Source organism: Balearica regulorum, chromosome 1 (genome assembly GCF_011004875.1).
Source record: "Balearica regulorum gibbericeps isolate bBalReg1 chromosome 1, bBalReg1.pri, whole genome shotgun sequence".
Classification (NCBI taxonomy): domain Eukaryota; kingdom Metazoa; phylum Chordata; class Aves; order Gruiformes; family Gruidae; genus Balearica; species Balearica regulorum.
Window position 1 is genome coordinate 63,827,708 of NC_046184.1, and position 26,539 is coordinate 63,854,246.

General features: G+C 46.3%; 1 protein-coding gene across 5 annotated transcripts; it reads left to right on the forward strand.

The window, feature by feature from the left end:
* On the forward strand, positions 1–26,539 carry LOC104641746 (uncharacterized). Of its 5 annotated transcripts, none has more exons than XM_075755490.1 (21): positions 28–147; positions 774–812; positions 1,943–2,027; positions 2,576–2,690; positions 3,966–4,140; positions 4,746–4,857; positions 5,831–5,937; positions 6,759–6,885; positions 7,431–7,551; positions 7,825–7,910; positions 8,965–9,089; positions 10,355–10,414; positions 14,595–14,661; positions 15,807–15,901; positions 17,517–17,645; positions 19,115–19,229; positions 20,023–20,160; positions 20,855–21,021; positions 21,464–21,552; positions 24,390–24,567; positions 26,134–26,539. In XM_075755490.1, the coding sequence occupies exons 3-21, from the start codon at positions 2,012–2,014 to the stop codon at positions 26,266–26,268; spliced, it is 2,157 nt and encodes a 718-aa protein (XP_075611605.1). In that variant the 5' UTR covers positions 28–147; positions 774–812; positions 1,943–2,011; the 3' UTR covers positions 26,269–26,539. The 5 variants fall into 5 exon arrangements, with proteins under 5 accessions (XP_010308789.2, XP_075611605.1, XP_075611588.1 ...); XM_075755473.1 differs by having other exon boundaries at positions 34–147; positions 1,943–2,046; XM_010310487.2 differs by lacking the exon at positions 774–812 and having other exon boundaries at positions 1–147; positions 1,943–2,046.

Consider the following 26,539-nt stretch of genomic DNA (forward strand, 5'->3'; position numbering starts at 1 on the left):
AAATGGGCTCTCTCAGCCAGGAGCGCCGGCCTGCGCACCCCCATGCTGCTGCCGGCCCCCCCTCGCCTTCTGCCGGGGCTGCCCAGGCACCGCTCCAGCACCTACCCAGCACCCACCCAGCCTCCCTAGGGAGACGGACGCCCGGAGGTAAGAGACACGCCAGGCCATTGCTCCATGAGGTCGGATGCGCCAGATCGATCGCAAGGGGAGGCGAGCAGGGACGGTTTGGAGGAGGGAGGAAAGCCGGTCTTGTGCTAAAGCTGCCTGAAACTTGCACAAAGACTCTGCAAAGTTTCTTTACAAGGCGAAAGGTCGGATGGGTCTCGCTGCAAAACTTGCCAAGCTTCAAAAATCTTTCAGCCAGCTCAGGCTGAGCATTGGCTGAGTTTCCAGCCAACACCAACGAATTTGTATTGGGTTTCAGGTGGTGACCAGCTGGTTTTTATCTACTGGCCAGCACAGCGTGGGCACTCCTGCCTGTTGCGCTTCAGAGTTTGGGGGGTTGTTAAAGTTCAGAGCACAACTCGAGCAGCTCAACCGATCCTTGGCATAACCTTGTTGGCGTAACGAATTTATTCCAAAGTTGACTTTGCCCCGGAGAGCAACGGGTGTGTACACACACAGGCAGTGATACCAGAATATTTGCATGAACTGCTCAGGCTGCTGAACTTAGTACTGCATAGGCAGACGTTGTAAGCATGAAGTATAAGCTTTGCCACTTTTGTGTCATGATATGATTCCATAAACTTAATTAAGATTTTTCTCTTTAAAAGGATTTGGAAAGTGGAAAAAAGTTTTACAGTTTCGGCCAGGTGTGTATTTCTTCTTATCACAATGTCTGTCTTGATTTCTAGCAGAACCGGTCCCTCTTTCCCCATGTTACACAGCCCAAGCTGTCCTGTGTAGCTGAAATCTTTAGATTTGGGCAAAACACCCCTCTTCCTGGGTGTAAGATGGTTCTGTACAGCTGTCATGTCACATACCGTACTGAGATCAGAACCATGTTCTGCTAAATGTAACACGAACACAGTCCTGTATTCTAATTAATTTACCATCTAAATTAACAACAGGACAAAGGACTGACGACAGGAATCCTTTCCTCCTGGTGAAGGGGTAAGGAATAGAAAGGTTGGAGGGATATGGCCAAATGCCCACGGAAAATATGCGAGGCAGCCAGGCATTGAGTGCAACTGCCCTGAGGCCCAGACCAGCCTCTTAACCTTTACAACTCTCTCCTCCTCTTTCTCTGTTTGGAAATGAATTTAATTAAAGTGAATAGGAGTTGCTAAGAGACAAGAGGAGTTCTGGAGTTTGTTGCCGGGGCTGAATTGCCACTCTGCTTCCAAGGCTTTGCACTAAGAAGGATGATGTAACTGTGAGCCTACATAAAGCACCCCCAGCTCTGGGGAAAGCTGCTCTTTCCTCTCTGTAGTTCCAGTCTGGTTTACCAGTTCTCAGTGCCTTTATTTTACTGAACTGCTTGTTTCCTCCTAGACACTGACAAAACCCAGGTTCATTTCTTTATAGCATTCCTCTGCCTGCATCTGCCTTGTACATTTCTCCTTGTCATCTTTCAGGTTGGAGATGGCAGTGGCCGAGCCTGCAATTTGTCATGAGCAGGTAGCTTTGGAAATTAAAAGGCTGCCTACTTTTAAACTCTCTGTGGTTCATTACTCCTCATCCTTTCCCCTGCTCCATCATGATTTCAGCCCAGTGTTGACAGTGGGCCAGGTGAACTCTTCCAACTCCATTTCTGCAACTTAACATTTTGCTTTGATACCCTGGCTCGCGCTTGAAACACCAGGAGTCTCCAGGCAATCTCCTGGGCAAGGGTTGTTTGCCTTCCAAGATCAAGGCAAGAGGTGGTATGTTTAGCCTCACGTGGTCACATCATTGCTAAATTACTTCTTTCATTTTTACCTGACTACTTTTGTTATCTCAGGACCATCTGTATGCACAAGATGATTATGAAGATAACCTATAGCCTGGGAAGACATGTGTCCACTATGGCATGTGGGACCGCCCAGGTGAGAAGATTTCTGCATGGTGAGTAGCGTATTCTGAAACAGTTCCTGGGTAGAAAACATTTTTCTCATCTGAATGCAGCAGGGACTTTGCTGGCAGTGTTCTGGGAGCAAAGCAACGAGCAACAATAATCTCGATGCATGACAGTCTTATAATATATTGAGTTACTATGGTATCCTTGGTGCTTCCACTCTTTTAAAACATATTCTTTGGGCATGGTTGCAGGGCTCAGTTCGTTCACAGTAATGCTAATTTAAAGTAATGTTACTGGAGCTAATGACAACCCAGCTGCAAAAATGGTGGCAGAGGAGCACTTAGTGATGATGACAAGGATTATTACTCATATTAATGGTACAGATATTTTGCAAATATTTCACTTACATAAAACAAAACTTTAGTCTTCATGAAGTTATTTGTGAATTCACCGCAAAGAACAGCTGAAAAGGGGGAGAAATTTGTTGTGATGATGACAATTTGCCTTTTATAAAACAGCTCAGTAGTTCCTGCAAATATCCACACATATAATTCACTTTCCTGTGTTTATCCCCAGGTGCTTATTTCAGGATTCAGCCCTCAATACAGGAAGCCCTGATGGAGGAGAGACCAGTCATAGCCTTGGAAAGCACCATCATTACCCATGGCATGGCCTATCCTCAGAATCTGAGGTGATGGATTTTAATGTTCCTCATTCAACAAAGTTGTAAGAACGAGGCATGTAACTGGTGGATCGGTATCAGTATTCTTGGTCAAGCCAAAACCCTTGTAAGAGCAAATGGATATGCCAGGTTGCTAGGCACGCAGAATATGAGCTCTGGTGTGAAACAATTGGGTTTGGACTCTTAAGGACACATATGGGGTACTTATCTCCTTATCCAACACCTTAAATTTCTGGCTTCATTTGAAATGTAGCAGCAGATAATATCATCACTTGCTCTAAGAGAGAGCTACCAGCCTTTTCAGCTGCATAGTTTGTATGGACATTGAAAACACTGCAGTTTCTTTTGGTATATCTTTGGTAATGCATAAAGGACTGGAACCCAATAGTGAACTCTGTTCCTTAGCACTACTTGGAGCTGCTGGTCCCTCTTGCTGCCTTCCATGCCCTGCACAGAACCCCCCCCCACACCTCTACCCTTTGTTGATGTTTAGTAGATTTGCATTTCATTACATTACAATGCCAGAAATTACTGCACTCTCCCCTCTATGCTGGCTTTCAGAAAGCACAGGAAGGTTTAGGTATTGATTTTCCATCTTGCTTTTTACCTGGCTATTATTTTGCCTGACAATCTGTCTTAGAATAAAGCTCTAAAAATTCGGTTTGGGGGAGGAGGTAGTTTCAGTAATTAAAGATTGCCTAGCATATGTACAGATAGCTCAGAAAGGGAGAAGAAGCTGCTTTTGAAAAGGATAGTGTACGAATGATCAAGTATAAAACCCGCAAAGCTTAGAAGACCTAGTCTGCAGCCCTAGACTGTCCTCAGGCTGCAGCTTTTTGGCACTGTTGTTACTCCATATCTAATTGCCTGTATTGTGAAAAATATATCCCAGTCATTTGAGCAGGGTTTGAATTACCTGGGGGTTCTGCAAAGGTCTATGATCTCAGAAAAATAACAGGTAATAGATACAGAATGGTCCTATATTGAGAAGATCCCTATTTTCAGTAATCTATTGTACAACCAGATTTGCCTGTAAACCAAGTGATTTTTCCCAAAATGAACCACAGAGTTTGGACATTGCTGTCCTGAAAACAGGAACTCTGCACTTCTGCAAATTCAAGTGCAAATACTTCTGCCATTAGGAAGATACAGAAGAGGAACTGAACTTAGATGAAATCACAAGAACTGTATATGACTGGGAACGATGGCCATCAAACATGGTGGTTTTCTTGTCTGATTGTTTGCCTTACTAATTTTGTGACTGTCTTGTTTATCTTATTCTAGCATGGCCAGAGAGGTGGAAGAAATTGTAAGAACAAATGGAGCAGTGCCAGCCACTGTAGGTATTTTAAGGGGTCGAATCCACGTGGGACTCACAGATGAGGAACTTGAATTCTTGGCAAGCAGTAAAAATGTAGTTAAAGTGTCTCGGAGAGATCTTCCTTTCGTCCTCAGCCAGGTGTGATATGCAGACTTTCTATTGAGGTGTTTTCTGTGCAGCAATAGTATAGTGCTCTCCAGCTTCAAGCCAGGTGGCATTTAAACCTCTTAAAAATGTCATGTAAAGCTGTATCTTACTGGTAAGCTCAAACATTGTCCTACCTAGAGTCAAAGTACAACAGAGTAAAGGAATAGCAGTCATGAAATAGGGCTCCTGAAAAGTCATTCTGGATTGGCTGGCAAGCCATGAGCACTTGGCTAAGAATATTCTTATTGGCATGATAAGGCATCATCACATTACATGTGAACTATGCGACACGCAGGCCATCCCAAGTCATGCACACAGTGCTTAAGGTGACACTAGCTGCCTGTAAAGCCTTCTGGTTGGAAAGCCCTGAAGAACAAAAGCTTTTGCTATCATCAGGGCAAGAACGGCTTACATAGCAGGGACGGTGATTCCTCTGCAGTTTTGCCTAATAGAATATTTTTATCAGAATTTCACTTGCCAGCTGGTCACAGCAGGCTGTTGTGACATTGCCGTGTGGTAGACCACAACCAGCTGCCTTCATGTGGTATTCTCCAGGCCACCCTGGATGCTGACTGTGACCGGTTGTCCCCTGACAGGGCTTGTCCGGTGGCACTACTGTGTCCGGAACAATGATTGCCGCACACAAAGCAGGGATTCCCGTGTTTGTGACGGGCGGCATAGGAGGCGTCCATCGGGGAGGAGAGAACAGTAAGAAAATCAGTACATTCTACTTTTCTCTATGTTGATGCTGTTTTATTTAATTCCATCTTTTTTCCTAGCCTGTCCTTCAGTAACTGTCTGTTCAGAAGAGTAGTTATCATTCTTCTTGACCATATCTATGGTTGTTTTCTCCCCAATATCTCCTTTCCAGAAGCTTCAGAATACTCCTCTTGAGCACTGGCCAGTTGTTAAGCGGGTGGGAGTTTCTCTTTATCCTTTGCTTACATGGGGTTATATCAACATTGTTTGCTGGTGCAACAGCAGCCGACTGTACCTCTCCCGCTTTGTAATGGCCAGATAACCTGATACTGGCGACCGAGCACAGCATTGTTATCGACTCCCTCTCAGCTGAGGAGAGGGAGAGTCTCACCACAAAAGAGACTTAGGCCCTGGTCCGTGCTCCTCTCTGGAAAACGGCCCAGCCTTGGCAGTGTAGTTTGTGACCTTGAAGTACATTCTGTCTTCTTAGCCATATATATTCCTAGCATAGCCTAAGTGCATGGCCCTGCTGGGTGCCGTCCCTTTCAGATGTGATGTAAATTCCAGACCAGGGAGTTTCCTGAGGTCAGCAAAGCTTCTGTGGCACTTTCTTTGGCAGTGATGTCAATAGCAAAATCAAAATCTACTTAAATTAAATTCCATCTCCTTGAACTTTGTCCTTGCTTTATAACACCTTCTTCTTTCTTTTCTACCAAATTTTTGCATGCTGTTTATTGATGTGATCAAAGAGCTGGGAGATACAGTGCAAGGCTGTACCTCTGCCCTAAGACATGTGACTTTTTGTCAATATCTCTTTCAATCTCAAAACCTAAAGGCACAATCTAAACCTGTAATATGTGTTTGTGGATCTAAATGGCTCCAAAAGCAGACAGTGGCATCCCAGGATACGGCTTTTTAAGAGATCACATGAGCTTGGAGTACAACACAATCACCCACACAACGGCTGCTTCTCCCTTGACAGGTCTGGATGTGAGTGCCGATTTGACAGAGCTAGGACGAACTCCGGTTGCTGTTGTATCTGCAGGAGTCAAGTCTATCCTTGATATTGGGAGGACACTGGAATATCTGGTAGGTAGAATGGGCTGCTGAGCCTGAAAGCAGATAATGTTGTACTTTGTGCACAGAATACCCAGTGTTGTTGGGGCTGGTATTAAGCCTAACATTTTCAGAAATGACTGTTGAGAGGACGTGAACCCCTGTTTACAATTCTGTAGTCCTGGGGCTATACAAGCACTGGGCTGCTCCCTAACATAAGTCTATCCATGCGCACGGGAATGTTCCATCCATGCCAACTGAGGCCAAGGGCAGCACTAGCCATGCTCTGTTTCTCTAGCCTTAAACTTGCTTTTCTGGGAAAACGCTCCAGAACTGATGCATCAGGCAAGCTAGATCCATTGAACGCTAAAATAAAATCAGAATTAAAATGGGAATCAAGATGATTTTCAGTAGAGTCACTTTTTAAGGTTTAGTATGTTGGAAACCACCAGGGCTAGCACTTCAGGTGACAGCCGTCAATACTTCTCAATTGCAAACAGAACTCATTTATATTCTTGTCAGCTCATGACATATCTTCAGATCACAGGTTGTTACCTTGGACTCAGTATTGCACTAACGACAGCTGCATGGCTTTTGATCAGCTCCGAGCACAAGCAAAGGATGTGCATGTCTCCTGTGTCTCAGCAAGCCAGATCCTGTCTAACCAGTTACCATGTCTGGCTCTGCTTTGAAAAATTTTGGTGATAGAAAGCAATAGAATGGGATGTGTAAAAATAACCAAACCCTGTGCTAAAGAAAGGCAGTTTCTAGCAGGGTAGAAGGAAAAAGTCCCATTTTGGTAAATCCCCTTTCCCTCCACTGGTTACCTGCTTGTCTCACCTCCACTGCTGCAGGAGACTCAGGGAGTCTGCGTGGCTGCCTTTGGAGAGTCAAGGGAGTTCCCAGCCTTCTTCTCACGCCAGAGTGGCTTCCAGGCACCATATCATGTCCGGGATGAAGAGGAGGCAGCTGAACTCATCGGTGTGTTTCAGAAGGGAAAGGCCCATGTAGGGGCCTGGAAAAGAGGATCATAAAAATCACCTTAGATGGGGCACTTTCTTTTTTAACTTTGGTGAAGAGTTCGTCCCTAAAAACAAGCTATCCCACCTCCCCCATTCCTGCTTCAGTGCTTTGAAAATAAAGGCGCAGGGAAGTTCAGTCTTTACAAGTTTTTCAGGTAGCTGCAGCCACCTTGGCATGCTCATACACATTTTGTTCACATTGGTGAAGTGGAGGGAACACCTATGTTAATGTGTTTACAAAAACAACTTCTGGGCCTTCAGAAGTAGAATTGGTTTTCTTTAAAAAATTAAAAATCTTCGCCTCTTTTATTGTACAAACTCAAAATAAATAGGCAGACGTAAATTGATTGGTAGCTGCAAAACACCCTGTCCTTGGGTCAGCTAAGAACAGGAGCCCCAAGCACTGTGGGTTCCTTCACCCCACACTCACTCTCCTCCGTCCTTTTCCTTCAGCATTTAATGTATCAGAGGAGAACTGCTAACGATCTGCCTGTCTTCTCCCAGCCAGCACTTTGGGGCTAGGCCTGAGCAGCGGGGTGCTGATAGCAGTGCCCTGTCCCCAGGAGCGAGCTGCCTCAGGCCAGGTCATCGAAGAGGCCATCCAGCAAGCTCTCGGCGAAGCCAGGTGAGAAGCAACCTAAGCCCTGTCCTTTGCTCACCCGGTGGTCTTGGGACTTCAGGGACACTGCTACAGGGGCTGTAGCACAGCTTTACCTTGGGTGTGGGTGAGCCTACAACATGCTTTCAACCGTAGTTTTATCTAACCTGAAGCTTATTTACAGGACATTTTATGGTATGTGGTTATGGAGATAATTTATCTGCTAGCAGCAGTGCTTCTCCTCTGATGCTGTTTCAGCTCAGTTCTTCTTATCTGCAGGCATTTTCTTTTCATTTGCAGGTCCAAAGGGATCACAGGGAAAGAACTGACCCCTTTTATGTTACAGAAGATCAATGAATTAACTGGTGGGAAATCACTGGACTCCAGTATCCTTTTACTGAACAGGGGGGAAAACAACCCCAACTACTCCAGTGTACCTTATATCTCTTCTGATAATGCTTTTTGGAGAGCGCTGTCATTTTATTGACAGTCTAGCAAGAGGCAAACACTTCAGTATCTGCAAACAGATGAGAGCTTAGTGACTGCATCCTGCTTTTTCAGGAGCACCCTTACTGTCCTCATCCACATTTGCATTAAAAATTGGAGGCCAGCACAGACAGCAGGTGGTCCAGAGCCCAAAGAGATCCTTCTCATCCAATCCCTCAGCTTGCCTGCTCCATGATAGAGTCTCAGGACACTTGCTGGTGGTGGGGTTGCACACTGGAAGGTACCTGGGCTTCCCAGAGCACTGTGCTGTACATCACACTGCATTACCCAACAGAGTAAGAGAAACATGGAATGAAAACACCCCTGGGTGAGCAGGAATCCCCTTGCCCAGCCAAGAGAAAAGCAGATCGCTTCTGGCTGGGATGCTGGTGTAGGATCTGGGAGAGTCAGGTTCACATCCAGGCTCTGCTGCCAGCCCTCAAGGAGACCCAGTCAGGGCAAATTGTAAAGGGATTTTTGGATATTAGAGCTGTATGCAGCCACAAAGTGGGGCTTTCAAAGCCTCTGATACTCTGCTCCCAGTGAAATTGCTGAAAAAATTGCTTATAGAGACTTGGCAAAAATCTCAGTAGGCATCTCTTTCTGGAAAAGCTGGCCAAGATCCTCTGGGCTTTTCAGACTCTTGGTTCCAGTTTAAGTCCTTCACCTTCTCTTTTCTTTGTGAAGCCTTTGCTTCTGTTCCCTACCTGTCAAATGGAGATGACAGGTTTCCTCTCTGTGGACATGGGGAGGAAGATGAAAAAAATTTAAAATTTAGGGTGTTCATGCAGTGCAGTATATGTGCCCCCAAAGGATTATGGTATAGGGAGATCAAATCTATCAAGTCTTACAGCATGTATTTTCTGCTTTCTCTCCCTAGGCAGTTCCTGCATAGGTTTCTGACAGGTTGCTCTTGCTGGTATTTTTTCTCTTCCTCAAAGAAATGCCAAACAGACCTTGCTCTGATCCAGAACAATGCCAGAGTGGGCAGCTGCATTGCAGTGGCCCTAAGCAAGCTACAGAGAGCCAGAAGGAAGGGGAACCTGCCTCGGCGAGCGGACACAATCCCACCTCAGCCAGTGAGTCCCCTGCTGCCCTCCGTACAAGGCCTCTCTGCTGACGGCACGGGATAAATTTATATCTATTCCCAAAAGTAAAAAGTGACTCAGCCAGTGACCAATCTTTCTGCTTCACGCTGGCAGATATTCTCTCTTTAGTACTTTTTATTCTTCTCAGACAAATATCCTCTCCTCCTCCCCCCATCTACATTTACAGGGAATAAACACTGACAGTGGCCTAATCCCATTAAGTCTTTGACCATCGAATCCATTAAAACTTCAATCACCTTTTCACCTTTTACTGTGCCCTTATGTACAACTTCAACTCTTTTGTTCTCAGTGCCAGGGAACTTGTGACTACAGGAGTAGACCTGGAAGAGGGCGGAGGGAGATATTTTGAGCTGCTGTGCCACACACGTTTTATAAATATCTCTTTTTGTTGGCCTCCTGCTCATGATTGCCAAAATTACAAGAGGTACAGCACATCCCAAACAAGATCCATTGTAACTCTAATACTCTATTCACTGTCTTGTATTTTGTGTGTGCCACGTAATTTACAGGAAATCTATTTTAGGTAGTCTTTATAGAGATGAAGAATTTTCTAAAACCCATTTGCAATAGGATTTGTCAACATAAAAAGAGGGCAGTGACTCCAGAGGCAATAACCCAGCATTTGATGGAATGAGAAAAAACAGCCGAATGTCCCCAAAGAATCTGGAAACTTCCTGTTTGTGGAGCTGTACTGCTTTTTCTGGCTTTGTAGAACAATAAGACAGTGATCCATAAAGTGTCACTGGGTACAGCAATTTCTCCTGGGAGCTCGCAAGAAATGACTGCATTTTTCTGACCATTTTCCCCCCATTTTCTTTCCTTTTTTACACAGCAGTGCTTGAATGTTTCTGAGCTTTGGTATGTCAGAAATTGTCCCGAGAGAGATGGCTTCAAGGGCACTGACAAAACCAGACCCACGCAACTTCTTATATTACTCTATCACCACACAGAGAAACCGTCAGCACCCATATGTGTACACGTTAACATCCCGCTTGCCATGCTGGGGCTAGCTATGAGCTGGCATAATCCAGAAAGCAACATATAGAAGCGATTTCCATTCTTCCTGATCAGGATTGTACAGACCCGTGTCTAGCCATCCAAAGTAAGCACAGGCCTTCGCACTGTTAGATAGCTTTCAGAGGGTGGGAAAAACGACTAGGAAAAGCAAAGATGACTTGGAAACTTTTTCCTCAAGTCTTTCCAACCAATTTTTACCTCTTTCTTTCCTCTTAAAGGTGGTGATTGGAGGTATCAACGTTGACTTTATAGCCAAGGCGCAGAACCCTGTCATTCTGGTACTGTATCTATAGCAGTTTTCTTAGCACCACTGCCATTTCCAGCGACTTTTACAGGAGTGCCAAGCCAAAGGGGGGTGGGGAGGAAGGTGGTATCCCTGCATGATATCCACACATCTACGTACACACACATGCCAAAACTTGGGAGGTATAGTGCTGCATATTTGGTGTGTTGTCTAGGTGGGCAATGGAGTGATACATACTGACCTACTCTGTTCCGTGCTGAAAGTCACTATCCCTAACACTCAAGGCAGGGACAGAGCAACGTATCGTCCTTACAATCTCCGCATATGCCTCTGGCTTCTACAGTGTCTATTAGGGTGCCTTGGGGCTATTCTCTGATGCCATAAGCTCAAAGAGCTCTTTTAGCAGAAGAGCTGTCCAGGGCACTCTTGAAGCACCTATGCAAAGAGCTAGAAGCAATGAGTAAAGGTCCTCATTGTGCTATGACAACCTCTAATTCAAGGACAGACCCTATAGGGAGGAGATCCCCCGGTAAGAGCCAGCTCTGGCTGCCTGGGACTGTCTTAGCTATGGAAAGCAACATAAATGTGAGCAAGAATCTCTATGCAGAGTACCCACAGCGGTAAGAAACCTTTAAGAAAAGTAGTACTGACACAGTTACAGCTAAAAAAGAGAGCCAACTTCCTCAGTCATAAAGGATTTGAGTCACAAAAAGAAAAAGATTGCTTTAAAAAAAACCAGAACATTTTAAATGCTACCAGACCCTTTCCCTCTCAATTTAGTTTGACCAAGAAACAAGCAAGACGACAAAGTTTAACAGACCTGGGACTTCCCCATGCAAATGACAGCCATTTGCATGGCCTATACAATTTTTGTTGAGCTATATGAAGCACTACAGATTGAGGTAGTGAAGCTTGCTCAAAAGTTGTTTGGTGTCTCAAATTATTCTGTGCTAGTTGCCGAGGCAGGAAACTCCTACCATCAGATGGAGCAGTCTGTGAAGGCCTCTCAGTCAGATAGGGAAAGATGTTCTGGGGAAGCTGTCCTTAAGGAAGCTGGCTATTCAATGATACAGAGGCAGAGGCCAAACAGTATTATAATGGTCAAGCTGTGACATCAGCTATGAAGGCTTGCAAAACCAAAAGTTCAACTGCTTCAGCTGTGATCTAATTGATAACATACATACCCCACACTCAGCTACCAGGACAAGGAGCTAAGCTGTGCCCAAGAGTGGGCAGCCACCCCTCAGCATGTCAGAAGTGAGTGCAGGTCCCTGGACCACCCATGGCATGGTGAGGGGCCAAGGGCAGCTACAGACCCTGCTGGGAGCAGCTGACAGGGGAAAAGAAAAAAGGAGATTTTAATGTTGCATGAAAAGGTGAGGCATTAGCTGCCCTTCTGTACAGCAGCAAGCCCTAGAGCTGGTGGTCCATCATGGCAGCTACCCAAATGCCAAGCTGCAGGAGGATTTGGGAACTGACAGCTGCTGTGGTTAGGCACAGAGGAAAAGGCACTCTCAACAGCATTGCCTTTAAGGCAGATTTTTTCAAAGGGCTCAGCAACCAGCGGGTCCCACCCTTATGCATGCTGGATTTGTTGCATAGCACTGGGGTACCACTCACACATGGTGCTGTCTCAGCAAGAAAGCAGCTGTATTCTGTCCTGGTTGTAATTCCCAAATGGCTTTCAAGGCTATGCAGAAGCAAAGTGTTTTACCAGTAACTATCTGACCTGCAGAGAAGATGCATGGTCTTGCTCAGAGAAAGGTGCTGGAAGAAGTATTATGGTTACAACTCTCTCAGGATACCCAGAAGTTGAGCAGAATCTCATTTTTACATTAGGAATTCAAACCTCTTAGGACATGAAAGAAGGTTCCAGAGACTCTCAATTATCTGAAATATTGCCAGAAAGCCAGCCCAGTCTTATTTTGAATCACTTCAGCAAGCCCATTTTCATCTAAGTTCTGTCTTCTCAGCCAGCCCCACCTGAACACAACTTAGAAGAGATACCCGAGTACCGCTTAGACTTGGAGTTGCCGGCTAAACTGGCCAGGTGCAATGAGAGCCAGTCATTTTTTCTTCAAAAGTTGGCTGTTAGTTGCTTTCTCACTGCACCCACCTGCTACTTTAAAGAGGCCCCATGGGGTTGTAGGACAGCAGAGGTCACTCACAGCTGGATCCCTGAGCCGAAGGCTGGTACATTTGCTGTTAGGGCAAGGCTTGGCGTAAAAAACCCCAAAACTCTGCTTTTGGGATGTGCAGGGGACTGAAAGAGAAGATCAGCATGCCTGAGAACAAAAGGAGCTCACAAGAATTTTCAACATTCCTGCTAGCATCAGTTTTGAAAAACAGATAGTGGAACTGCATAAAATAGAGTTTGTGCTCACTACTGATGGCCTTTGTACCCTCTTTTAATATTGAAATAGGGGCCAGTGTTCAAAGCCATGTTGTTTGACTTGTCTAAACAAGCATCCTTGCTTTTTATTTTGGAGTAGGGTGTTGGTTTTCATTTTTTTTTTTAAAAACTCTTGGCTGCCTCTATTATGGCTAGTGAGCTTCAGAGTTAAAATAGCCAAGCTCAACGCTTTTCAAGTCTGCCACGCTCAACAGGAGACAGTTGCAGATAGAAATATCCTCATTCCTGGCAGTACCAGTGGCAATTCCCAGGGAGCATGAGCAAATGTAACGGGGGGGCATTTGGGTTAATGAGGAGTGACAAGTAGTGGAAAGATGAACAGAGGCCATAGGTTGCTTATATACAGGCAGTTCTGTTCAGGTGGTCCGAGCAGTTCAGGGCTTGGAGAACTGCCAGACAGAAAAGCAAAGGCATCAAGAATTAGCACCAAGTCTTACAGACTACAGGAGTAAGTCATGGCAAACAAAATCAGCCCGTAGGTCAGAAGAGAGTAATAAAAGAACATATTTAGATGGAAGAGTGGCTTCTTCCAGCCGTAGGGCTGGATGCAGAAGAAAGCATTTTGTGCAAAGGACAGATGTACAGCTCTGCATGGGGGAAAAAGAAAGGTCCTTGGGGAGCTTCAGCGTTAGTTTTGAGAACGCCCAAGAACAGTGACAGGTTGGAGGCAGAATATTTCTTACTGTGAGATGGCAATACATTTACTTGTTTGGGATAGATAGTGGAGTTTACAAACAAGAAAAACATGTACGTGCAGGGGTATTCTGGTACACCTAGGCTACCACGGGGCAGAGAGAGTCTGGACCAGGAGCTGCTGTGTCTGGGCATGCACACGCTTCAGCGCTTGCCACCCAAACACTTGGCATGCTCTCAAAAACACCAAATTATCCAGAACTGTGAAGATCATTATGACCACCAGTGGCAAGCTGTCTTCAGAAATGGAAAATACATTTCAGGATTTTATGGAACAAGAGCTTTAAAACCATTTGGTAGTCAGATGAAGCCCAAATTGATCTGAGCACTTACTGATGTAATTCTTCTGGAAGGTGAATTAGAAAAGGAGGACATGAGTGTGGGACTGCCTGTGTTCTGAGAATTTGGCTGTTTGTGAAAGACTGACAGATGGACAGAGGAGTGGAAGGCAGAGGCAAGCAAAAGGAGAAGTTGGTCACCACACAGGTGGAGAAGAAGGGTATTTTTAATGAGGAAGATGTTTGGGAAGAGAATGGTGAGTGAAAAAGTATTCAGACATTGAAACAGATCCTTCCACAAGTAAAGTACAGAGGCAGCATAAGCAAAGGTAACAAATCTCATTTTACCTTCAAAGAGAAAAAAACCAACCCACCAAACACCAAAAAACCCAGACTGCTTGGCGGGGGGGGGGGGAAGGGAGCAGGAAGCTAAGATGCCTGGAAGGCAGCTGCAGAGCCCATCAGGTCTGGGTCAGCAGCTCTGGAATTCCAGTGCTGATGTGAGCAGGTAAGTTCAGAGGGCTGCTTGCATCAACTGAAACACTCTTAGTGGTGTTCTGGGAGGTCTTAGCAAATAAGACCAAAATAGCAATGCATGGGGAGACCAAACTGATCTCCTCTCCTAGGAGGCAGACCTTTGTCATCAGAGTTGAAGTGTGTAGATGGGCTGTGGAAGCTTATATTGCTCTCACTCTGGTAGCTAGATGGCTTCTGCCCCCTCTAATTGCTGACCTACATTTCAGCAGCATCAACTTCACATGTTAACGGAGACGTAGCAACTATGCCAAGCAGCCCTCCCAGTTTTGCCAATTAACAATTTATTCTTCCAGGGTGGTGGGCAAACAAATGCTGGAAGAGTGAGACGAACCTTTGGCGGCGTTGGAAGAAACTTGGCAGGTGCCTAGTGCTTGGGTTTGCCTGTGGGTGCATGCCAGCTGTGATTTGTCCTTTGGTATTCCTTCAACAGCAGGAGCTCTTGAATACTGTTAAGATCTGGGACACGTTAAGCAATATACCAGTGGGCAGACTGCCTGAAAAAGGTGGGGGCCATTCCAAGAATAAGAGGGGAGGGAGCTGGGGTCAGGAAAAGAAAGGTCCACAAATATGAAGTTAACTAGTATATAGTACGGTGACCCCAAATCAAAGTTAAATAAGCATCAGTGATCTCCAATGACTGCTGAACAGGCTGACCCTCAGTGTTGAATTAATGCCAGGTTATAGTCGCAATAAAAATATGTCTTGAGCAAGAATTTGAAAGGAATAGGCTTATTCAAAGATGATCATCCATGCACCACAGACAAGAGGAACTGAAGTGCAGGAATTAGTGTACAAGAGAAAGGGCTACAGTTGTTGGCAACAGAAAGGGATCACGCTGTACCTGGTGCTCCACCACAAGCAGCAGCAGACAACCAGCATTCAGGTATTGCAATTAGCAGGGGCAGATTACAGAATGATTTTAAGATTATTCCAGCTTTTTGACCTTTTCTAAATCTTCCTTACACAAATATCTACTATCACTTCAGATAACAAATGGAAAAGCTTGAGGGGGAAAAAAGCCACCCATGCCACCCACTGAGGTATAATTTGTGGTAACTTGAAGGGAGAGGAGGAAGCTTTTCATGTGAATCCATTCAGATTCAGTGGTTATAGTAAGATAAGGAGGAAGGCCAGCAGCAGGAAAGGCCATGCACAGAAGCAATGTGGGAAAGACCACGTGCCTGTGATGGTAAAGGAGATGATGACAGGGAAGTGCAGAAGTTTCTTTCCCCCTTTTCCTCCACTCCCAGATGTTCCAAAAAAACCCAGAGAATTCAGAGTGCGGGTGCAGCAGGCAGATGTAGATGGCCCCACTCAACCCCAGCCAGTCATTTGCAGCAGCTGTGGCTGCGTTTCATCTTGAATGTCCTTCTAGACAAGGACTGATGGGCATTAAGTTTTCCAGGAGAGGGCTTTCCTACAGACAGTCATCCTGCACAGGCTGTCACTGTGTTCACAGTATTCTGATAGATTTATTTACACCTTTTGTTTCCGTTTGCTTTTAGATTGCTTAAGTCGTCTTGGGCTGACTCCGCTCTTTTTATCTGCCATAGGGAAGGATGAACATTCAGAGTCCATCCTGCACTACTGTCACCACATGGTAGGTTGCACAGTAGTGGCACTTCAGAAGCATGGAAGTGATGACATTACATAGTTGGAAAAGTCTTCTCAACCCTGGCAGACATAAGAGCCACCTTCCATCAGACTAAGAGTAGAAATAATTCAACACTCCTTTAGTTATAATTAGAAGGCAAGGAGCCATCCCCCCAAAACACAGGCTAGGTGTACGTACCATTTAGAGTCTGAGCCACGGGCTCCAAATTCAGCTCCAGAGAGCAGTGCTTGAAGGAGAAAGAGGTAAATCAGGAGGAACCATGAAAACTTCTAGGAAGGCCTAAGCACTCTGAAAAATACACAAAGCCCGACCCCAAGGATAGACAAAGCAATGCCAAAATCAGCCTGGTTTGGATAAAGCATGACAGAGAAAACCTGTAACTGGGAACCCAGGCTGGGCACCTCCCAAGTTCAGAGAAGAGGGGTCCTTCACATAGCTGCATACACCCCTCCCTAACCACGCACCAGAGAAATACCTGACTTCAGCAGCTTGTTCCCCGAGGTCAGGGAGCCTGGAGCAGCAGGGCAGAGCCTCACCACCCCCAGCCAGGGAGCAGAGCAGGCAAGAGAGCCACACCAACCCAGGACATTGGGCACCTCCATGGTGAAGAGGCAGGACTGAAGACAAGCTGGGGGGGTGTGTGGAGCCCCCAGGTGAGGCTGGTCAGGGCCATTAAAGCCTGTTAGTGCCCTCAGGGCCCTGGTATCCAAACAGAGCTCATGGGGCCTTAGTCCTGGCTACCTGAGCAAGTCAGTAAATGAACCAATATGAACAAGAATCCTTTTTTGGTTTATAAAGGCTTCACAGCTGCAGGTCTATAATCCCTCCTCTTCCCAACACAGCAGAGTTTGTGCCATTAAAATGAGCAGTCTTCCAAGGGAAGATGGACTGACTGGCCAGCTGCCAAGCAATCCTTCCCTGTAACAAAACACATTACCACCAGTGTTGGAGAGGACCCTTTCCTTAAAACTTCCAACTTTCCTCTGAACTACTGGAGGTGGGGGGATGCATTTCTCCATCCACATGTATATTCCAAGAAATACTTTGAATTCTCTAAGCAGATCATTCAAAAGACCCACAGAGGAAGGACATCTCATCATTATGTCTGTGACACTGCTGTGAAAATGGCTTCAAGGCTGCCCTCAAAATCAGGCTGTGCTGTCAGTGAGGTGGCTAATGTAACCACCAGCTGGAGCGTGCCACCAAGACTTGCCCAGCGTGTTGGCAGGCATCAAAGTGTCACACAAACTATGGGAATGGGTGGATGGATGGATGGATGGATGGAGCAAGCAGTGCTGCAGCCACTCTTCCATTACAACAGAGACACAACCTATGGAACTGCATGGCAGAGACCTGTCACTGTCATTTACTACATAATTTCTTTAACCTGTGGCATCTGTTTCATTGCAAATATTAAAAAATAGCCATCTGCCAGGATTGTCTAGACCAAGATACCTCTGAAATCTTGCTTATTGCAAGGGAGAAGGGAGAACAGTAAGCTGGGCCACTGCTGCTGATCGGGTGGACACAGAGAGAGAATGAGCTGAGTGTTGCAGGGGAGAGAAACGTGCTCTGTGTGTAACTGTCCTCCCTGTTTTAGGACATGAGTGCCGTCCTTCAGCTGGAGGGGAAGAGCACAGCCACTTACTGTGCTGTGATCACTAGCACTGGGGAGCTCAGTGTCGGCTTGGGAGATATGGACATCCACCACCAGATAACAGAGCAATATGTATGCATACCATCTGTTTCGTAAGCTTTTTTGTATGAGGAGGAGTGTGGATGTGTAACAAAAGGCAACCACTGAAGCTGTACCCGGAGGGAGTGGGTGTGCAGAGGGAATATGGGAAATCCTAAAGTCAGCCCCAGACATTGGCCACTGAGATAGCAGCATGGCAAGCTACCAGAGCCCTCTGTTGCTGCTGACCCAGGTGGAGCTTCTATCTGTTTCTGCTCCATACAGTGTCACCACTACTATCATCCCTTGACACGTAGGCCAGAGTCCTCTTCATTAACTAGTCCCAGATAGCCTGTCATTTTTGGCACCTTAAAGCCAGCAATAAATCCACTCTAGCTGCAGAAATAGTATTTCCCTCTTTAGGGTAACAACAGAAAAAACGTAGACAGAACAGTGGTTAAAGCAAGTTTTTCTGTTCCATCCCTTCCCCACCATCCCTGTTGTTTCTACACGCTGAGTTGTATCAACAGGCAGCGTTGCTCAGCACATCCAGACCTTCAAAATGTCAGGGCTAATGGCATCAGTGATTAAGGACTGATTCAGTGAAAGCCCTATCACTGCACCCTCCTTCGCTACTTGTTCTTTTTGTCGACAGAACAAAAGCCTGTGCTGCATGACTGACAGCAACATGGAAGTTAAGTGCCATTTACTTAACAGTGGGATCCCCAAGAGGTGGAGACTTCCTAGGGAAAAATATGGTCATTGCTCCCACTTCCATCCCCACCCTGCCTCTCCCAGGCCTTGGCACAGAAAACCATTACCTGACAGATTAATTCTCCTGAGCTTTACAAAACAGTTGTGGGCAGTGGAAACTCTGAACCAATCTTCTGCTGCAAAGTGCATTCTGGCAGCGCTTCTTTCCGCCAGGATTAGCAGAGACATGGGAGGGATGCTGCATGAGTGCCTATAGCGCTGGCCTGGTGTTCAGGCAGTGGTTGAGCAGCCTCAGAGAGCCAAAGGAGGGAACAGCAGCTCCCCACTCTACTGCTCCACTGTCCCCCATCCCTATACGATTCAGTAGGACCTGGGAGTAAAACACTGTGACGAACAACCTGTCTCTGGAGGCACTGTGCACAGAGGACCGCTAAATAACATGCACAGCAAACAAAGGTGTAGTCAAGCCAAGTATAACACAGGGAATCCTTCAGTGGGACCAAATAGCAGAATTCCCTTTCCCTGTAGGTCTCTGACTGACCCACAGGCACCTACCTTTCTCTGCTGGAGGTGCCCTGCCAGTTGAGTCCAGCTTTTGATGGCATGGAGCAGGGGAAGGAGAAGATGGGGAAGAGACGAGACAAGTGGAAAAATCCATTTTCCTTAGGAAATCACTCTTTTAGGTTCTTGCCTGCACCTAAGGGCTGTAATACGAGTGCGAATCCTATATCCCGAGCCTGAATAGCAATCATGTTGTCCCTCTCCAATGACTTGAGCTGTCTCTATTCTGTGTCCTGGATTTTCACCAGGTGTCCCAGTTCAAGGAGAACCTGTGCCAGGCCCCGCTAGTTTGCATTGATGGAAACGTGCCTCTTTCCACTATTCAATACGTCTGCCAACTAGCTAGAGAGCATCAGCTAGCAGGTAAGGAGAACTTGCCCAGCCCTGGCCCCGTAGCTCCTAACCGTGTGTGTGCCAAGACACTCCACACACCCTGAGGACTCTCCACTGCTGCTTGCGGGAGATACGCAGTTACTGCCTGACACGCTGTGCTATTCGGCTCTCCTCTCCGTACACTGCTACTCTATTTCAAATGGATGAAACATTTCTGCTTTCTCTGAGTTTTTCTCATTCTGCAGCTAAATTACATTTCCCGTAGTGTAGGAGCTACAGCCCTTGGGCACTGCCAGGAATCCAGGGAAACTGCTTTCTTTGCCTTTAATCTCAAGGCAAGCGCTTCTGCCAGTTTGAGCAGCAATATAGTTTGCTTGTCAGAATAAGGCATCTTTTGAGAGGATTTCTCTCCCACTTCCCATAAAATATACCTCCCCTCCCCTCGTATGCTGGGGACCCTTCACAAAGCTTCCTAAGCCTTTGGAGTTATGCCTTCTTTTTTAAAAGCAAATCCTGAAGAAGGAGACAACGTTCTTAAAACCTGGCAGAGGTTCCAAAACCGGCTAAAAGGAGTAACAAACCTGAAGTCTGGTTATATCACTCGAGAGCCAGAAGCAACTGCGTCATTACTGAGCACCGGAAGGGAAACCTTGGGAAACCTTGTCCCCAGCATGGGGGAAATAGTATTTAAGTTTCTAATAGATTACACGTATAACCCCAGTTGTGCAGATCACGCTAAGCTTTGTACACTGCATCCTGCTCTGATGTATAGATGGACCACTAAGTAATTAATTAACTAACCAATTGCAATGTTGTTTTGAAGTGTGCTATGAGCCAACAGATGAGAACAAGGCCTCTAAGCCATTCCTCTCAGACAGCTGGAAAGCGCTCACATACATTTCCCCCAACCTGCAAGAGCTAAGAGCAATAAATCGGACCCTTGGGAACCCTCTGCCAGCAGGTATTGAATACTCAGAAGGATCAGTCACACTTGTAAATAAGCTCCTACATAAGAGCATTTTCTGCTCCAGGCTCCATTTCAAGCAAACTGGGTTATAACACAGTGGGGATTCACAAACACTCTTGGTGTCTGCCACCTTACAGCCGTCCCTGCGTGGGTTGTACGGCCCAGGATGGGCTCATGATCTGTCAAAGAGCACAGTAGGCCTGGGATGGCTCCTTGTCCTAAACTGGAGATCCCATTTGCCTCACTTTCATCAGCTAAACGGGAACTATTTTTGCTTTGTAAACATGTCTCTGAAGCATGATACTCTGAGGGCACCTATCCCGATAGTAGCACCCTTTGCAGGAATGAAGTACCCCAACACATGCAGGTGGAAATCCAACAGCATTAAGACAAAGAAGTCATGCTTCATGGCAGTTTTCTGATCTCTACAGACACATGTTTAGACACATGAGGAGTGGTTTCCTTGTCATAGGATAGAGGCATGGTATGGAAGGCTAACGTTGGAGAATTCCACGTTTCCCACGATTTAAAGAAAAAAATTTATATCAACCACATTTCAGAACTGTTCATAAATAGTAGTGCTCATAAATAGTGGTAGTGGTGCTCATAAATAGGCTGCCAGCCCATAAAAAGGCCAGTTGAGGATCTTTAAAGTTATACCACAGTTTTTCCTTCCTGCTCTTTGAAGAGCTGCCGTCCAGGTTGGAGGATGTTGTCCAGACTGCAATGGCCCTGGCCCGCCCTTTGCTGGCCCACCTGCGCTGTGTGGTGGTGACCCTTGGCACTCACGGTGTCCTCCTGTGTGGCAAGAGCCTGGGAGGGAGCATCTCGCTTCATCCAGGAGCTCACAAACAGGTAAGGGCAGAAAACAACCTCTGAGCTCTCAGTTGCTTCTTTATGGGACCACATAGCACCACCATTGCTATTTCTGGTGGCATGGCAGCGGTCCTGGGAAACACAGCATCATTGCTGGCAAATGTGTGTGTTTGGGGGGTGGAATGCACAGCTCTGAAAGAGAATCAAGTTGTCTGTCCATATACTGCTGGCTCCTAGCGGCAGCGTTTATAGTCAGCTAGTTTTAAATGTGCTTACTGTGAATATTCATGAGTGCAAGCTTCATTTTCAGGAAGCTTCATTTAAATTGCTGATCTCTTTCAAAGTGTGAAAAAAGAGTATTGCCCCTTTTATTTTTTCCCCACCCTTTTCTTTTTCTGGCATCCATGCAGATCTGGATGGCACCAGCCATGCCAGGCCTTATCAGCTTGGTTAATAACCACTAACTTCTCTCCCCACACAGACTGCTGCTGCCAGCCTCTGTGCCGCCCACTACCCCGCCATCCACATCGGCAGGGAGGAGATAGTCAACGTCTCAGGTGCCGGCGACAGGTATATTGCTCATTACTTTGTTTTCTCCAGCTAGATGTGGAAGGGCCATAATCAGATCTGATTTCTTTGAAATTCTACTGCAAAGGCAAATGACATTCTGCTGCTTGAGGAAGAGGCACTAAGGATGCAAGACCAGAGCTGGTTACTGGGATTCCTTGCGAAGCTTGCTAAAAAATGTCCCCCTGAGCATCTTGGAAGCCAGTCTTGCCATTATTAGTTTTGCTTTTCTTTAAGATCCAAGACTTTCATGGCAATCCAGTAGTTCTGAATTAGTCTGGGCTGAGCTGCTAAAAGCAAAGTAAACCACCTTACATCAAAGCTGTCTTACTAACTAACTCCTTTACTTCCACACTTCTCTAATGGAAGTGGGACTGCCACTCAGTAGCTCAAATTGCCCTATAAAAGCATTCCATCAGGTTCTGCATTTGCTTCTGGCAATAGCTCATGCTTCAAAAGAGTCTGCTGTATAATTTGCCTGGCTGTTCATACAAGGCTGTACATAGGAGTAGGAAACGACAGGTATTATTCCTACCCCCACTGATCAATTCTCAGTCTGTCAGAGCAATATTTTATTATGCTCCTTGTTAACTTGTCAAACTATATGTAGTAGTCAGGGTTTTTTTCTTCTTGCTTCATATGCAACAATAATTGATTCTATCCTTTCATTGCCTTGGGCTGGACCAAAAGGCTGTATATGACAGATATTTATTTTTCTGCTCTCACCTACCAATAACTCAACATAGCAACACTTCTGTTTTGAAACTTACAGTGTCCTCAAGTATTTGAGTTCGGATCAATCAATAAATTCTTGCCAAGCTAGTTAACCCACGTAACACCAGGAAACACTCCTTGTGCCCCAAATCACCTCTGAGATAAGTTGACTGCAACTGCAAACTGGTCTTCTCCGAAGCAGACCAAAGCAGAGGAACGGGGGCTGGGAGGAACCCCACGGGGTCAGCCTGTCCTAAGGAGAGCTCAGCTTTGCTCACTACTTCCAGCAGATGTGCCCAACCTCTGCCAGCCCCTCCAGGGACACAGCCTCCTCTCTGTACCATCTGCTCTGCAGGACAATTTTTTTCTAGAGGTCAATGTAAACTAAACATCTTCTTCTTTAAGGTTTCCTTTCCCTTTTTAAAAGCTTAATTTAAGGGAAGACCAAAGGTGAGATAAAGCACACCACTGCTAAACACCTCCACTGAGTTATGCAGGAGTACGTGAAGTTTGTTTTTCCTTCCAAAGCTATCTGAAAGCTAAGGGCCAATTACTGCTCCCATTCCTGAAGTAATATTGGTCTGGAAATCCCATTCCCCAGAGTCCCCAGGTCAACGTGGGAATTTTCACAGCCCTCTTTTTTATCCAAGGATGTCCTTCCGGGTAACCCTGGCTGCTCCACTGAGCCGCAGAAATCCCAGTTCCACAGAGTAAGAGTGCCAAAACAGGCTGGAAATGCCATGACACTACACTGACGTGCATGCCGTCTCCACGGGATATAAACTGGTAAAGTCCCCCAAGCCCAGCCTGTTGGCACTTTCAAGGGACCTTGCAGCAGGGTATAAGCCAGGGCCATAACACATTCACAGCTCAGCCTCCATGAACCCCTGCACTGGTCAGGGGATGCTGTGCACCCAGAAACAGCGATCTAGGACACCTCATGCCTCGCTTCGACCCTGCGGCTCTCCTACAACTTCAGAGATGCTGCCCAAGGAGCCGTGCGTGTGTGCAGGGAGCAGCGGCTGTTTGCTCCTCGCACCTGGCTGCCTTGACAACATAACACGGCGTGCCTGCACACGGCATTGCTAGGGGATGGTCCCCCAAATATTTACTCTGAACCTCTGGAGCTGTTGAGAGATTGCATGGTTTGTGAAAATCGTCATCTTCTGTGCTTTTGTTGTGGATAAAAAGATGTCAAGGTAATTAGGCAGAGCACAAAAAGAAAGTAATCTTTTCCCCTTCCCCACAGATTTGCTCATTAATCCTCCCTGCCGTCACATTTTCCTGTCCTTGCTTCTTCCTCTCAGATGTCATTATCTTCTCCCTTTTCTTTCACTTCTCCTTTGTCCCTTCCTAGCTTCTGAGCATCATCACTGTATTTAGCTGTGAATAAACAGTAGTTTTTCCCAGTCGATCACAAACACCCCCTGCACGTATCCATGCCTCAACAGAGCCTTCCCCTGCAAGCCAGGCAGGTAGCAAAGTCATCCCGTTCTTCTGATGGCCTTCTCGGTGCCCTCTGAGGACTTGTGGGTGACCACTGTTGTTCCAAGCACTCACATAACTTTTACCGGGAAATCTCAAATGGAAAATGACAGCTAAAGTTTATAAAAATCTGAATCTGCAATCTCATTTCAGCTTTAGATTTCTTTTTCCAGTTGTGCCTGTTGCCCCACTCACATATATATGGAAACTTTAGCTCTCTTTCCGTCCATCCCTTTGGGGACGAGAGACAATCTAAGGACGCACCAAGAAGGAACAGAGAAGTGACAAAATAGTTAGAGAGCAAGGGAAAAATAGATTCTTTACTTCTTAGACTCCTTTCTTTTCTTCCCCCTCACCTGGAAAACTGGGGAGAAAGAAAATGTGGTGGAATAGGAAAGTACCTCAACTTCTCAAATGAGAATCAAATAAAATTTGAATAAATAGCACTATTTGTTACTCCAAATTAAAAAATAAATATAAAAAAGCAAAAACTTTTCATTACAACCTCACCCCTCCCATTTGACATATTCTGCTTCTGTAAGTGTTGGTTTGGGTCCAGATGAACTCTCTTCCAAACGAATGGCCATGCTACTGAAGTCAAAGCTGTTCCCCAGTGCTCAAATCTGCCTTTCTCTCCACAGCTTAATGGCAGGAATCCTTGCAGGGATGCTTGCTAAGCACGACACAGATACCTGTGTCCGGATGGGTCTGCTGGCTGCAAGCTTGTCTCTCCGTTCCTACGAGCCCATTTCCCCAGAAATCAGCACTTGCAGTGTCAGCCAGGAGCAAGTTAAAAGGAGGAGCTGGCCAGAGGTGAAGGTATGGAAGATGGACTAGAGCACCATGGCTTTCTCATCCATCACCTCCTCGCACTCCCAGCATTGCTATTTCCAGGAACTAGCCCATGCTTTGAGCTTCGAGCTCAAAAGCTGGCTGCTGACCAGAGGACTTTTAGATTTTCGGTGCACACTGCCTTTTGAGAGGTGAAGAGTCAATGGAGTGCATTTGGTGACAACTTGTATTGCACTGTTCACGCTCATGTTTGTCTGCTGTAGTTTCCTCTCCTTTTCATGTTTTTTTGGTGGGTACAGCAACCACAGCTTTGTTCTTGTCTACTGCCTGTTGACAGTTTCTCTCACCTCCCCCTCTAAGCAGAACACTCATCTGTTTTGGTCTTGAGTAAACCCTCAGAGAAGGAGGCCCCAACCCAGGGAACAACTTCGATATAAAGAAAAGCTGGTTTCTGGTCTTTCAGACCTCCTGCTTCACTGAACCTCCAATCCTTCCTAGATTTTCTCCTGAGGGAATTTTTCCTTCCTCTACCTTGAGTCACTGTTGTCCATTATCATGGTAACTCCTCTGCCGCTGACTCCCAGATCTTCAGGACCATGTCTCTTCACGTGGGCGCAGCAGCAACACACTCTCTCACTGCTTGCTCCTGGTTTCTATCCAAGAGGTCCATGGATCACAACATGTGGCAAGGTGCAGCTGGCAGGCACATGTACTGTAGAACAACCTCATCAGTCTTCCAAAGCCAGACAGCAAACACTGTACTTTCTTGCTCTGAAGTCCAATGGCCCTGGAGAAAGCAGGCAAGACTAATCAAAGAGGGGTAACTAGGGGCCAAACTGGTGGCCTTTAAAAGATGACTGCCCCTTGTCCTGCACACATTTGTCTCAACTTGGGGCTTCCTTTCTCCTTGGCCCAGAGTGTCAAGAGCCAACACCCCACTCACCCACATACACACCTTGGAGAGCTGGAGCAAGGCCCTCGCTCCATGCCTCCGTTTCTGACCACTTGCAACCACTGGGTACTTGACACAGAAAACTTTCCACTCGTGGAAGTTGGAGAGGAGCGCTGGCAGACACGCGATCCTAACAGAGCACTGCGTGCTGGGACCAAAACATTCAGTCACACCTTCGCTTCCCTCCAGAACAAGAAGTCTCCTGGTACCATCACAGAAGCTCAGGATAATGACATTGTTTCCAGGGAGGAGGGGAAGCACGGCCCTTGTTTACAGGTGGACACTCAAGCTGTAGCTCAAATGACTCTGCCAAGTTCACAGTGAGTCCACGGCAAAGGCAGGAACAGAGCAGAGCTTCCTTGACTCTGTCCAGGCCAGAGCTGCGCAGTTATCCCTCTGCATTTAACCCCTCCAACATCTTTATTACCAAGAACATCTACACTTAGATAATTTTATACAAGCTAAATCTGGTCCACGGCCTTTTGACAATTAGCTAACGTAGCCAGCTTGGCTATGGAAACAATTTTCTCACTCTTCTGTTGTTTAGCTTATCTCCCAGAGATAGCTCCTCTAGATGTCTTCTAGCCCCAGAACAACTAAGCTCAAGGGTGGGAAGACATCAGCTCTGCCTGTTTTTTCAGTCTTACGCAGGACCATCGGTGGCTGAAAGGGGAGCAATGGGGTGGCAGTGGGCCAGTGGCAGGAGACCTCTGTGTGGGTCTCACAGGGACACTTGCAAGCTCAAGGCTGCTGAGCCATTCCCACACCAGAGGTAAGAAGGACAATGATCATGTGAATTCATCCCCGGTCCACAGGGGAACGCCCACCATGCCATTGCAAATGCCAAAACAGGGGAGGGCAGGATAGGGGCTTCTACATAGGCTTCAGGTACAGCGTCTGCAAAACATCCTCCCTCTCCCTTACAGCAGCTGCCACTGACTGCAGTGTCCAACGTCATCATTACAACAGCCGTGTATGAAAATACCTGTGTTTTGCTAGTACACCTTTACTGTCTGTACAGAAGATAACAGCAGCAGATGTGTAGAA